We start from the raw sequence: 15,486 nt of genomic DNA, 5'->3' as shown, positions 1-15,486 counted from the left end.
CATTTCGTTCGCTCCATAGATGCTGCCTCACCCGCTGAGTTTCTCCAGCATTTTTGTCTACCTTAGAACTAATTGTTAATTTTATTCTCCACACTCATTTAGCACAAGCACAAATTTCCTCCTTTATTTTTTGTGGTCCTTTCTTGTCCCTCGATACCCTCTTGTTTTTTTTAAATCGATATTATTTTTTTCTTTCTTTAATCCAACTTGCATTGGTGGCCCCTTTTTGGCCTTTCTACTCGACCACTTTTCTTTACTCCTTTCTTTATATTCCTCCAAGGCGCTGTCAGTGGGAATGTACAAACTCCCTGCAAACCCGTCTGCAGCAGAGCAGCGGCGTAAACCCGAGACCTTCAGTGTAAAGCGAGTGCTCTGGTATTTCCCGTGTGAAGCGGGGAGCGGCCTAAACCTGAGCGCCGCATCGTAACCGGGGTCCGGGCCGATGGAGGCGCGGCAGCGGCGGGCCCTGCGACGGCTGCGGGGTGAGCTGGCGGAGCAGCTGCGGCTGGAGGTGCCGCTACAGTACCTGTACCAGGAGGGGGTGGTGAACCGCAGTCTGCTGGAGGAGCTGGAGGCCGAGCCCGTGGCCGCCCGCCGCAACCTCAAGCTGCTCGACTACCTGCCGGGCCGCGGGCCGCGGGCCTTCGCCGCCTTCGTCCACTCCCTCAGGGACGAGGCCCCGTGGCTCAGCCGCCGGCTGGAGGAGGAGGAGGCGCGGGAGGACGAGGACGACGAGCCGCCGGCAGGTGAGACGCTCCATCGCCGCAGGCCCGGCGTCGCCATCGCGGCCCCTCGACCCGGTATCCGGGCTGGTGTCCCCACCCCCACTCCCCTCACAACGACCCTCACACTCCCACAGTGACCCCCACTCCCCTCACAACGACCCACAGTGACCCCACTCCCCTCACAACGACCCTCACACTCCCACAGTGACCCCCACTCCCCTCACCACGACCCACACACTCCCACAGTGACCCCCACTCCCCTCACAACGACCCACAGTGACCCCCACTCCCCTCACCACGACCCACACACTCCCACAGTGACCCCCACTCCCCTCACAACGACCCACAGTGACCCCACTCCCCTCACAACGACCCCACTACAATATAATGTACCCCACTCCTCTCACCACGACCCACACACTCCTATAGTGACCCCCACCCTTCACAACGACCCCACTCCCACATCTGAAGAAGGGTCTCGACCCGAAACGTTGCCTATTTCCTTCACTCCATAGATGCTGCCTCACCCGCTGAGTTTCTCCAGCATTTTTGTCTACCTCCCACTCCCACATAATGTCCCCCACCCCCTCACAACGACCCCACTCCCACATAATGTTCCACACCACCCTCACGACGACCCCACACTCACATAGTGACCACCGCCCTCTCATAACGACCCCCCCCCCCTCACAATGACCCCACACACACATAATGCCTCCCCCATCCCAACTTAGTCTCCCACCCCCTCACCACAACCCCCACCCTCTCACCACGACCCCCACCCCATCACAATGCCCCCCCACCCATAGTATACAGGCTGGTGTCAGCCTCCACCCCCTCGCAAAGACTCCCACATAGTCCCCACTCCCTCACAGTGACCCCACCACGACCCATACAATGTCCCTCACCTTTACACAATGTTCCACCCACCCCCACAATGACCCGGTATCCGACCCTGCTGTCAGCCCCACTCCCCTCACAACAACCTCCCACCCCCACAATGGCCCTCGCCCCCGGTATCCGACCCATGTCAGCCCCCCAACCCTCACAATGACCCCCACCCTCACAATGACCCCATCCTCACAATGACCCCACCCCAGTGCCAGTCAGCAAAAAGATTATGTATGATTATTATCATGCCGTGCACAGACACAGGATTAAGTGTATAAAGCATAGTGTAAATAAAGTCCGATTGAGTCAGGGGAGAGGGGTAGTAGAGGTATGAAAAGGTACAGAACAAAGGAAATGTACAGGGGTAGCATGGTGGCGCAGCAATAGCGTTGTTGCCTTGCAGCGCCAGAGCTCCAAGTTTGTTCCTGACTACGGGTGCTGTCTGTACGCAGTTTGTACGTTCTCCCTGTGACCTGCATGGGTTTTCTCCGAGATCTTTGGTTTCCACCAAAGACGGCAGGTTTGTAGGTTAATTGGCTTAGTATAAATGTAAATTGTCCCTAGTGTGTGTAGGATAGTCTTAATGTGCGGGGATCGCTTATCGGCGTGGACTCGGTGGGCAGAAGGACCTGTTTCCGTGTTGTATCTCTAAACTAAACTAAATCACAGCTGGCACCGATGACTAAATAAAAGTGAAGCACACAATGGTCCATTGTTAGTGTGATCCATTGAGTCCTTTTTGTGATCTCTTTGCCTTCCCAATATCCTTCATAAGCATCACTGCTTTGAAAGATGATGGTGGGTGATACAGTTCTCTGGGAGTAGAGAAGTGGCATTATTGGAAAGCATGGCAGTTTCCACATGTACATGGCCATCAGCTCTGCATCCACCCCTTCCCTCTACTGTGTTTCTGAAGGGTGGGTTCAATGTCACCTGAAATCTAGTGATTGAGCGAAGTCGTAGTCTGACTAAATGTGCGGCAGTCCTAAGACTTTGTCCACAATTCCACATAAGCTCAATCCTTGGGAGAGTGGACAAAGAAGTAGCAGATGGAATACAGAATAGCAAAGTGTGGAGTCATGCATTTTGGTAGGAGGAATAAAGGAGTAGACTATTTTCTAAATGGGAAGGGAATCCAGAAATCAGAGGTGCCAAGAGACTTGGGAGCGCTGGTGCAGGATTCCCAAAAAGTTAACTTGCAAGTCGAATCAGTAGTAAGGAAAGCAAATGCATTTATATCGAGTTAAAAACTTCTGAGAATGCCACGTAGCTTTGTGAATGTTCAGTCTGGCAACTGACCATTTTTTGGTCATTAATGTTAACCTGATGACTCAGCAGATGATGGTAAATATGAATTATAAATGAGCATCAAAATATGAATGCTACCGATTTCAATGTAATTGCATTTTCAAGTGGATGGTTTTGGTGTAGTTTTATTATAGACATGTGTACCAAGGTGCCATCCGGATAAATTAGGATGCAACTCTTTACCTTGATCATAACCAAATCTATCTGATTTTGCTGAAGAAATATCCCAGACTGAACCAAAGATATAAGAACTTGAGGTCCTAGAACACCCGCCTTGATTTGGCATAGATCATGCCCATCAATGTCAGATAGTTCCATCTACTGGAAGCTTGGGGAAGTGCGTGTGAATACTGCCTTTGAACAATAATCAATCAATCAATCAATCAATCAGTTTTATTCGTCACATTGCACATAAAGTGCAAGTGAAATGAATTTGTCAGCAGCGGTACAATGAGAAAGAACACACAGAAACACAATAAAAATGTAACAAAAACATCCACCACAGCATTCATCGCTGTGGTGGAAGGCACAAAAATTAGCCAGTCCTCCTCCATTTTCCCCCTTGGTCGGGAACTCAACCCTCCGCAGTTGCTGCTGCGGGCGTCCAGATGAATGAAAGTCAAGGTAAGTCCTGAATCGGTGCCTCCCCCACCGGAGACCGCAGCTTCAGATTGGTGTAGGCCGCAGGCCAGCGGTCGGTGATTTAGGGTTCGTGCCGCAGCCAGAAGCACCGCAGACTGCAGGGCCGGCAGTTGAAGTCGAAGCTCCCCTCCAGGGATCCCCAGCGAGGGCCCCCGCTCCCGATGGTAAGTCCATGCTGCGCCCGCGGTAGAAGTTGGCCGCGGGCCAGCAGTCGGAGTGGAAGCTTCTTCCTCTACCGGGTCCCCAGCGAGGGATCCAAGGCTGCAGACGTCGCGCTGGCCAGAGCTCTGCAGACCGCGGCTTCAGGCTTCCGGCTGCCCCGCTCCAGCAAAACGGAGCGCTCCCCTCCGGCGACACCCAGCGAGGGCTCACCCGCCCCACGCCGAGAATCTACGCTGCGCCCGCCGCTGAAGCCCCGGGCGCGTCTCCAGGAAAGGCAGCACCGATCCTTGCTGTTAGGCCACGGGGGAGGCGACCTGGAAAAAGTCACCTCTCCGTGGAGGAGGCGACTGAAACGGTTTCCCCCTTACCCCCCCACACCACCCCCACACAAAACACACAAAGAAACATTAAAAACATACATTTAAACACACTAAAAAAAATTTAAACGGTGAAAAAAACTGACATGCTGCTGGCAGGGCGCCGGCTTGCAGCGCCCCCGCCGACCAACATTTATGAACAGTGTTGGAAGCAAAGATCCTATAGCAAGCTCCGCTATAGGATCTTTGGCTGGAAGTACAGAGCTGGTCAGACAGCCTCTGTGGAGAAATGCGTTAATGCGTCAGGTCAATGATCTTTAATCAATTTAGCAAAGTTGTAAATTGTAAATGTTTTTAATTTCAGGAAATGTGGAGAGGGCAGAGTAAAGTCTTTATTGCGCTGGAGACTGAATGATAGATAATTGTACTAGTTTGGTGAGGGTGATCAAGGCTTCTTAATCTGAGTAGATATACGTAGAAGGAGATGTATGAAGACAAAGCTGAGAGGAAAGAAATGCTGGTATTTTAAGTATAAAACAATGCAGTTGCTGGAAATCTGAAATAAAAGAATATGGAAAATTCTTGTGGTGGCAGGCAGCATCTATGGAGAGTGAAAAATGGCAGAGGTTCAGCAAAATTGTCCATTTCTGATTTGCATGAAAGGCTGGTTATCTAAAATTAGTAAATTCAATATTGTCTTTAGACTTCAGAGATACAGTGCGGAAACAGGCCCTTCGGCCCACCAAGTCTGCGTTGACCGGCAGTCCCTGTATGCCAGCACTATCCTACACATTAGGGATAATTTACAATTTTACCAGAGCCAATTAACCTCCAATCTTTAGAGAGTGGGAGGAAGCTGGAGCACCTGGAGAAAAGCCACATGGCCAGAGGGAGAACGTACAAACTCCATACAGACAGCATCCATAGTCAGGATCAAACCCGGGCACTGTAAGGCAGCAACTCGAGTGCTGCACCACTGTGCCGCCCTTTTTAATATTAGTGTAGTCCCTAACATATGCACAGTGCACACCTGTTGGATTTATGCAGAGTAAGCAGTTTAAGATGTCTGTGTATTTGGTGATTTCACACCAGCACCACTATCAATGCACCAGATGATGCCCTGTGGCCTGTGCACAGCTACTGGCCTAAGATGGAAGATGGAATTCTGCTCCTCAAGCTTATGTTGGGTCTCAATGGAACAGCTTACGACATCAAAATTAAGGTATCAGAATGAAATTAGGATGGAAAATTCAAGTGACAAACATTGGAAGCTCATGGTTAACCCAGCAGACTGAATGTTTTGGAAAGCTTTCACACCATTTGTTTTGCTAATGTAGGGGAGACCACGCAGAGCACCCTCCCTTCCATTGGCTCCATTTACACCTCATGCCACCAGCATTATCAAGGATGAGTTGCACCCGGACCACTCCCTCTTCTCCCCCCCTCCCATCGAGCAAGAGGTATAGAATATGAACACGCACACCTCCAGATTCAGGGACAGTTTCTTCCCAGCTGATATCAGGCAACTGCAACATCCTACCAACAACTACCGAGCAGTCCTGAACTACTATCTGCCTTATTCGAGACCCATTGTCTTTCCGCTGACTGGTTAGTACCCAACAAAAGCTTTTCACTGTATCTCGGTACATGTGACAAACTAGACACAAACATTGTGAACCTCAAATGCAGTAACAGCAGTTTGACCTGGACTGAGTGCTTGGTGCTCGGATGGTGGGAAGGGAAAAGACACATGGCCAGATGATGCTTCAGAGAACAAGGGATTGTTTCATATGATAATTGGTGTACATTATGATATCAATATGATATTATGATATAGAGCGGCACGGTGACGCAGAGGTAGAGTTGCTGCCTTGCAGCGCCAAAGACCCAGGTTCGATCCTGACTGCGGGTACTGTTTGTACAGAGTTTGTACGTTATCCCTGTGACCAGCATGGGTTTTCTCCGGGTGCTCCAATTTCCTCCCACACTCCAAAAACTTAGAGGTTTGTAGGATAATCGGCGTGGTACATTTTTAAATTGTCCCGTGTGTGTAGGATAGTGCTAGTGTCTGCGAACGAATGGGTGGTCGGCGTGGACCTGGTGGGCCGAAGTTAAACAGTGGTCCCCTTCTGCCATCTGAAATAGAAGTAAAACATTTCCTTTTCCCCGGTGTCCAAAGACAATATTTATCTCTGAACAAGCATCAGTAAATTAGATTATTTGGTTATGAATCACATTGAAGATTATGGGCTCCTCTGTGTGCTTTGGCTGCTGCTATTCTTTAGGCATCTCCATAAGGTCTCTAGAACAGGCATTACACTATACACTATATACCATTATGGTTATGTGTACTGAGATACCGTGAAAAACATTTACTTTGAACTTTAGAGATACAGCGAGGAATTGGCCCCCCTGGCCCACCTAGCCCGCGCCGACCAGACTATACACTAGCACTATCCTCTGCACAGTAGGGACAATTTTTACCAACGTCAGTTAACCTACAAACCTGCACGTCTTTGGAATGTGGAAGGAAACCGGAGCACCCGCAGGAAACCTATGCGGTCACAGGGAGAACGTACAAACTCCATACGGACAGCACCGTAGTCAGGATCGAACCCGGGTCACTGCTGCTGAAATGCAGCAACTCTACCGCTGCGCCACTGTTTGCATGCTATCTAATCAATATTACCATACACAAGTACAATCAAGCCATATACAAGTACAACAAGATGTGCAAAGAGAAAAATACCAGAGTGCAGAATATAGTGTTACAGCTAGAAAGTGCAGATTTAAAAAAAATGCAAGGCCCACAATGAGGTCTGGAGATCGAGACTATACCCTTAGCTTATGAGACGACCGAGTGGTGCGATAACAGCGGGGAAGCGACTGTTCCTGAATCTAGGGTTACTGCTTTCAAGCTCTTGTATCTTCTGCCTGACGGGAGAGGGGAGAAGAAGAAATGACCGGAGTGTAAATGATCTCTGATTATGTTGGCTGATTTCACACGGCAGTGTGAATATTTCATTCTAGATATTAGCCTTGTTTGTGACGATCTGGTGACCTCACCGTTGTTCGGTATCAACAATAACTCGATAGTTTGTTGGATCTGGATGATAGCGATAACTTATGGAATTAATTTTGAAGTATTTATACAGTGTGCAATGAAGATATAACAAATGTTTTTGAAACCCCCGATCAAGCAAATCTCTACCACACATTTTGCATTTCTTTAAGTAATCCATATTAAATTTGGCTTATCTTTCTCATGGGGTCATAGAGTGATACAATGTGGAAACGGGCCCTAAGGCCCAACTTGCCCACACTGACCAGCATGACCCAGCTACACTAGTCCCACCTGCCTGAATTGGCCCATATCCCTCCAAACATGTCCTATCCATGTACCTCAGTAACTGTTTCTTAAATGTTGCGATAGTCTCTGCCTCAACTACCTGCTCTGGCAGCTCTTTCCCTACACCCACCACCCTTTGTGTGAAATAGTTACCACGCAGATTCCTATTAAATCTTTTCCCCCTTCACCTGAAAACTGTGTCCTCTGGTCCTCGATTCCCTCACTCTGGGCAAGAGACTCTCCATCTGCATGAACAAATAATTCAAGCACCAGGTTCAGGACCACTTCAGGATCACCAGCACATGGTCTCTGGTCATCTTGGACCTTCTTACCATTGGACCAAGGGTGTGGGTGTTTTCCATTCATGTGGTAACTGGTGTACACTGCCCAATCCCAGTTTGAAAACGTGATGTTCAGGGTTGTCGCATTCCATCATCGACCAATGTGAACACTGCTCTGCTATCTCAGCCTGGGAGCTTGTACGCTTCCACACTGACACACCACCTCCCTGAGTATTCAGGTCAGGCAGGTGACGGCCGAAGACCAAGGCGGCGAATACGCCTTCTTTTGGAAAGAGTAAAGACAAAACAGAATGAAATCTTTATGGTGCAACCTCTGACATCAAGAATGATCTAGTCCAGCATCTCAGCAACTCTCTCAGGCAAAACCAGCCCACAACACTTATCAATGCTTGCATCCTAAGCCTCGAAGCCAAGGAGATGGCCAAGGAAGACTTCTACTCTGATCTTCCACTTGAGCCCAGCGCCGGTAATGAGGTTGAGCCCAGGAATGCTCATTTCTCTGGGAGAAAGACAGACCCACCTGAGCCCAGCCTCCGTACCAGGGTTGCAACAAACACAATACTCTGGAAGGCATGACTGGCAAGGAGGGAGTAGGTGATGTCCTCCTATTTTCAGTGTGTTCGGAGGATAGTCTTGTCATAACAACTCTCAGAGAGCCAAAGTCAAAGACCGCATGCTGACATCCTCAATCCATGGTCAGGTACCCATTAGAACGCATCATCATTTGACTGGGTGACCACAAAGATGATCACCTCACCTGCACCGTAAATGGCACCAATGACTGCTGGACCAACCACCATCGAATCTGTTCTGTCATCAACATTGACTTCATGCAAAAAACAATGTTTTGTTTAGTTTAGAGATGCAGCACGGAATCAGGCCCTTTGTCCGCACCGACCAGCAATCCCCGCACACTAACACTATCCTACACACACTAGGGACAATTTATAATTATACCAAACCAATTAGCCTACAAACCTGTGTGTCTCTGGTGTGTATTAAGAAACCGGAGATCCCGGAGAACGAAACAGATGGTGGGTGGAAAGAGTGCAGAGGGTATGGCTGCTCGCTGGTAACCAAGATGTGTACATGGATACTTCAGTGCTGTCAAAGTCCAAATAGCAGAGCCCATCTTCCTGGGAGCCAGGAACAGAAGGAAGCAGTATCTGCTGGAAGAAACACTTTGAAGACCTCAACATTGACTCCTCTCCACGGCGGGTTATACTGTGCTTTCTCACTGCTGTCGCAGATGACAAGGTAAGGCAAAATGTTAACGGGGAGACAGCAAGGCCTACGTTCTGAAACTTGCTGATGATTTGATAGCTGATGGAGAAGAACTTCAGTTGCAAATCTGCAATCTCATTTCTTCGATCTGGGAAGAGGACATGCCAGGGATCTTGGGGAGATGGTGCAATCATGAGCATCTTCAACACTCTGCAACCGACAGAAGAGTCGCCCTGTTGCCTACCACTGGGAAAGCCATCACCAGGATCCTCCTCAACTATGTCCTGCCAAACCTCCTTCACCCAAAGGGGTGAAGTAGGTAGTTGAGGCAGGTACTATTGCAATGTTTAAAAAACATTTAGACAGGAACATGCATAGGACAGATTGAGAGGGATATAGGCCAAATGCCGGCAAGTGGGACTAGTGCAGATGGGACATGTTTGTCGGTGTGGGCTACTTGAGCCAAAGGGTCTGTCTCTACACTGTATGACTATGAAAAGCTTAAATTCGTTCATCAAATAACAGCCTGAATTCAGTCCACTTTTTCGCACGGTGATCATAATCTTGACTGTGCCACAACTCTGAGAAGAATATAGGGAACAGCACCAGCTAATGTACACAACCCGATTAAAAGCCTTTGACTCTGTCACTTGAGGGATTTTGGATTATGCTCATATTTAGTTGCTGTCGGGACTTCATCTCCTTCCTACATATGCCATGGGGTAGCACATGGTTCATGGTCTCAACCAAGAGACTCCACCATCTCAGTGCAGTCCCATGTACAGCAAGGTTGCTTGATCATCCCAATGCTTTTCTCAATCTTTCGTGCTGCAATATGTAACCTCACTCCAAAAAACTCTCCACTGAAGTGTAGCTAATGTATAGGCCTAATGAAAAACTATGCTGGATGAGCTCAGCAGGTCAGGCAGCATCTGGGGAGGGAATGGACAGGCCACATTTCGGGTCAGGACCTTTCTTGAGTTTGAAGAAGGATCTAGACCTAACGCAACTTTTCCATTCCCTCCCCAGATGCTCCCTGTCCCACTGAGTTCCTCCAGCATTTTGTGCATTACGCAAGATTCCAGCATCTGCAGTTTCTTGCGTCTGAGAAACTGTTCAATTTGTACTGCCATCACTCCTAAACCAAGGTCACTCTAACCTCAGTCATCAAACTGCAGTACACAGATGACACTGGCAAATGCACATTCAAAGGCTAGGCTGTGATTTATTGTGGAATTATTCTCTGAAGCATATGGGAAATTGGCTTACACCAAACACCCATAAATCACAGGCCCTCGAACAGTTAGTTGGGTCAGTTCAGTTTAGTTTATTGTCATGTGTACCGAGGTACAGCGAGAAGCTTTTGTTGCGTACTAACCAGTAATCGTGGTAGGATGATTCAGTTGCCTGATAACAGATAGGAGGAAACTGTCCCTGTATCTGGTGTTGTGCATTTTCACACTTCTATATACCTTTTGCCCGAAGCGAGAGGGGAGAAGAGGGAGTGATCAAGGTACGACTCGTCCTTGATTATGCTGTTGGCCTTTCTGAGGCAGCGTAAGGTGTAAATGGAGTCAATGGAAGGGAGGTTGGTTTGTGTGATGGTCTGGGCTTTGTCCAAAATTTGCTGCAATTTCTTGGATGGAACTGTTCCCAAACCAAGCTGTGAAGCATCCCGATAAAATGCTTTCTATGGTGCATCTGTAGAAGTTGGTGAGAGTTGTTGGGGACATGCCGAACTTGCGAAGCCTTCTAAAGAAATAGAGGTGTTGGTGTGCTTTCTTGGCCGTTGCTTCAATATGGGTGGTCCAGGAGAAGTTGTTGGTGATATTGACTCCTGAGAATTTGATGATTTTAACCATCTCTACATTGGCGCCGTCAATGCAAACTGGATTGTTGGCTCCCAGTGTACACCAGGGCCCTTTGACAAAATGCCTCTTGGAAAATGCACCTCATTCCTATATCTCAGGAGCTGCCTCTCCACAAAGATGGACATTTATGAGAACATTTACCATCGTCATCAGTGTCGTTGGATAGCCTTCTGCAACAGTAGGAAGGAATAGGTTTGAAGATCAGGATCCAAAACCTGGCACAAAGCTCATGGTCTACTGGGTAGCTGTGATTCCTACTCTCCATTCTGCTCCTGTCGTGGGACTCCCATCAGCAGATGCCTTAAAAAAAAACAGGGGGGGGTTCATGGTTAAAGAGCTATACAGCACGGAAAACAGGCCCTTCAGCCCCTTCATCCCTGCTAGCCAACCTGCCCAATTAAGCTGGTTTCATTTGGCTGCACTGGCCCAAATCTCTATAAACTGTTTCTATCTATGTTTCTGTCTGTGTGTCTTTAAAATGCCTTATTTATTCTTGCCTCTACAACTTCCTCTGGAGTTGTAGAGATCTTCAGTATCCATTTTTCAACCAACTTTAGTGTTACCTGTCAATTTACTAAGTGCTGCCTTCATTCACATCCAAATCATGAATACAATTACTGGAAGAATGTGACCTGACATAAAAACCTATGACAGGTCTCTAGTCTGGGGAAAAACAACCCTCTACCATAACTCTCTGTTTCTGTCATCAAGCTAATTTTGTTTTCAATTGGCCAGTTTGTCTTGGATTCCATGTGATCTAACCTTCAATATCAGTCTACCATGTGTACCATGCCAAAGGTCTTGTTAATATACCGTATCCTATATTCTGATCAATGATGTGTGTCAGACACCTTCTTCACCACCATGTCACCCTGTGTTGCTGCTTTCATGAAACTATGTGTTCCCTGCATTCCTGTGTCTCTATTCTGAAGAGTGGTGCCACTATAGTTCTATCCACCAAATCTTCCAATTCAACTGGCAAGGTAAACAAGCCAAGGCCAACTCTGAGCAAAGAGTAGCTGCGGGTCAACACTCAATGGTTAGATGGTGTTTGCAGATTTGTGACATATATTGGATTGTGGTTTCCAAGGAATTACAGGATGCCTCACACATGAGCTAATTCTTGAGAGAATATGGAAGGAAAAGAATGGAAGAATATTTGTGAAGGGTTATGATGGGCACGGCACAAAATGACTTCGGAGATTAGTTTGGTTAATAGTTACAGCATGGAAACAGGCCCTTCAGCCAACCGTGTCTGCACTGACCAGCAATCCCTGCATATTAACACTACCTTACACACACAAGGAACAGTTTTACATTTATACCAAGCCAATTAACCTACAAACCTGTACGCCTTTAGAGCGTGCGAGGAAAACGAAGATCTTGGAGAAATCCCACGCAGGTCACAGGGAGAACATACAAACTGTACAGACAAGCCCCCATAGTCAGTATTGAACCTGGGTCTCTGGCGCTGTAAGGCAGCAACTCTACCGCAGCGCCACCGTGCTGCCCAACGGGTTAAGCAAGTGAGTGGGCTCAGCACCACAGTCATCTTGCAGCCTCTGAGTTAAGGGTCTGACAATAGACAATAGGTGCAGGAGTAGGCCATTCGGCCCTTCGAGCCAGCACCGCTCTGCTCTGCTGTCCAGTTACAATTAATCTCTGATACAAGATGCAAAACAATCTACACTGTCTAGACTTGCAAATAAAAGCCTAATTGGAGAAGCACATTCATCTCCTTCCAGTTTAACATAAAAACACATCTCCCTCATATCAAAATGAACTTCATCTGGGTCATCTAACACTACCACTGATTCATTGCGCGGTTGTGAAAACTCTCTCTTGGCAAGTGGAACGGTAAACATAAAACACATCGTTAATTGTTGCTGCACATTCCTGGACATTTTATGTGCTCTGGGGAGCAGTGAAAGTTTCCACTCCAATAAGTACATTTTGGGCCTTATTTTCTCATTTTCCGTAGTGGTGGAGAAATGAACGAACGTGAGGCAGCACAGTAGAGAGAGAGAATGCCAGCAGTCACATCAAGCTCTAGCTGGACAGTGCGCAGATCTGTGCTTCATCCTCAGAAAGTATCTGTAAATCTCGGAAGGATACAGTAAATATTCCCCATGATTAAAAGTATTAGGCGTGGCACGGTGGCGCAGCGGTAGAGTTGCTGTCTTACAGTGCCAGGGACCTGGGTTCGATCCTGACTATGTTTGTCTGTTCTCCCCGTGACCGCCTGGGTTTTCTTCGGGTGCTCCGGTTTCCTCCCACACTCCAAAGACATCTAGTTTTCAATAAAATGGTAAATTGTCCCAATTTAGGATAGTGCTGGTGAATGGGGTGATCGCTGGTCGGCGCGGACTCAGTGGGCCGAAGTGCCTGTTTCCGCGCTGCATCTCTAAAGTCTAAAGGTGACGAGATCAGTTACATTCTCAAGCCTGTTGGCAATTGAGTGCAATTGAAGTGTTTAAGAACTTGGTAGGAAATAGGGGAACTATATACTCTGGTAGGAAAGTCAAGAACAAGGCATGAATAAGCTTAGAATTGGAGCCAAGCTATTGTGGGGAGATAACCAGTAAGCAGTTCCCCGTGCTCTGTTACTGGGAATCTCCTCCCTCAAGCTGCTGAGGCTGGGGGTCGGTTTACAATATCAGTACTGAATGGGAAGGTTTTAAGGCAGGTGTTGTTGTTGTTGAATTGAATGATTGAGCTGCCTGGTGGTGGTAAGATAATGTGACTTCAGCAACTCTCTCTGTGGTCTTCCTCTCATCAATCTGCAGAGCATCAACTGAGGTCAGATTAATGCTGAGTTTACCTCTCGTACTGAGAATCCCTCCTCGCCATATAGCGAAGATAGACACAGAGTGCTGGAGTAACTCAGCAGGACAGGCAGCATCCATGGAGGGAAGGAATGGGTGACGTTTCAGGTCGAGACCCTTCTTCAGACAGAGTCGGGAGTGGGAGGGGTGAGGGTTGGATATAGAGATAAGGAGTCAGGTGTGATAACGAGACATCAAAGGGGGTGGTGATCAAGGAAAATGTAGAATAGATCATTGTTAGGTAGGAGAAGGTAACAACAAAGCAAACAGATAAAATGTAATCGGGGACAGTCAGACTCTTCCTACACTCTCTATATAGCGGATTGGCTCTGAAGACTGGAGAGTGGAGGAGGAGAGAGCCGCTGGTAGTGACAGATGCGATGAGTGGGCCGGTAGGAGAGGGACTGGGGTGTTGCCTCCAGCGCCTTCGAGGTCGGCTGCAGGAGGTTCCCTGCAGTTGACCTGGATCGGGGATGCTCCAGTACTTCCAGCACCTGGGCCCCACTTTAGACTTGTTTTTCTTTGTAAACGGCGCCAAAATATGGCGACCTGTGCACACGAGACAATAATTAACTATTGAACTATATTGAGCTGCACAGGAAAGCTACAGTGTCACTCAGTACCTCTGTCTCTTTCTTCCAGATGATGTGCTGTCAACCATCTCGGACCATGTCTTGAATGGCGTGCCCACCGACAAGCAGTTAAATCATCTCTCTGGCCAAATGGGAACAGAATGGGAGCAGGTTGTGATGGACCTGGGACTGAGGAGTTCAGACGTCTACCGATGTAAAATGAACCACCAGTACAACGTGCAGGCACAGATCTTGGCATCATTTATCGTGTGGAAGCAACGGCTGGGAAAACAAGCTACATTGCGGAACCTGTGTACCAGTCTTACTTCAGCAGATGTGGACCCCACAGTAATAAAGGATGCATTTCAGTAAACAGTCGGGGCTGGGTTACCCACTGCTAAAAGTGAAGGGCCAGTCGTATTTGACAGGGTGCAACAAAGGAGCAGTGAATAGGGTGCAGCAAAGGAGACATAAAATGCTGCTGTAACTCAGCGGGCCATCTCTGCAGAAAATGGATTGGTGACGTTTCGGGTCGGAACCCTTCCTCAGACTGAAAGATAGAGAAGGCCAGAACGAAATAGGGCCGGCAACAGATGACCTCAGGAAGGGTGGAGCCCACAATGGCCCATTGCTGGTTGGGGAAGGATACAAGGACGCGAACAGTAGAACTAGTGGAACGACTGGGGGGGGGGGGGGGGAGAGAATGCAGGAGTTACTTGACATTAGAGAAATCAACATTCATAGAGCTGGGTTGTAAGCTGCCCAAGCAAAATATGTTCCTGTAATTTGCGTGTGGCCTGACTCTGACAGTGGAGGACGCCCAGGGCAGAAAGGTGAGGATGGGAACAGGAACGGGAGTTAATATATTTGGCAACCAAGAGATCGCGTAGGCCAAGGCGGAATGAGCATGTGTTCAGCGAAACGATGGCCAAGTCCGCGCTTGGTCTCGCTGATATAGAACAGTCCATACTGGGAACACCAGATACTGTAGATGAGGTTGGAGGAGGTGCAGGTAAATCTCTGCTTCACCTGAAAGGACTGTCGGGGTCCCTGGATGAATTCGAGGCAAGAAGCAGAGGACAGTGAGCAGTGTTGGCTGGTGCTTTGCTTTGGTCTCCTCTCTGATATTCAGAAACTTTTAAAACAGTAAAAAGTAAAAGTATATAATGAATATTTAGTCAGAGAGTGGTTACTCGGGAATTAATTGCCACAGACGACTGTGGAGGCCAAGACAATCGTTATTTGTAAGGCAGAGATAGATGTGTGATTAGTGTGGGTGTCGGGGGTTATGGGGAGAA

The 15,486-nt window shown here is 48.0% G+C and overlaps 1 protein-coding gene across 1 annotated transcript; it reads left to right on the top strand.

Annotated features, from left to right (window-relative positions):
* Positions 1 to 202: 202 nt before the first annotated feature.
* On the top strand, positions 203 to 15,485 carry LOC116985046 (death domain-containing protein CRADD-like). Its single transcript, XM_033039414.1, has 2 exons — positions 203 to 746; positions 14,259 to 15,485. The coding sequence occupies exons 1-2, from the start codon at positions 443 to 445 to the stop codon at positions 14,558 to 14,560; spliced, it is 606 nt and encodes a 201-aa protein (XP_032895305.1). The 5' UTR covers positions 203 to 442; the 3' UTR covers positions 14,561 to 15,485.
* Position 15,486: the final 1 nt, after the last annotated feature.

Source organism: Amblyraja radiata, chromosome 21 (assembly GCF_010909765.2).
Source record: "Amblyraja radiata isolate CabotCenter1 chromosome 21, sAmbRad1.1.pri, whole genome shotgun sequence".
In the NCBI taxonomy this organism is placed as follows: domain Eukaryota; kingdom Metazoa; phylum Chordata; class Chondrichthyes; order Rajiformes; family Rajidae; genus Amblyraja; species Amblyraja radiata.
Note: the sequence above shows the minus strand (reverse complement) of the source record. Positions and strands in the feature narration are given on the sequence as shown.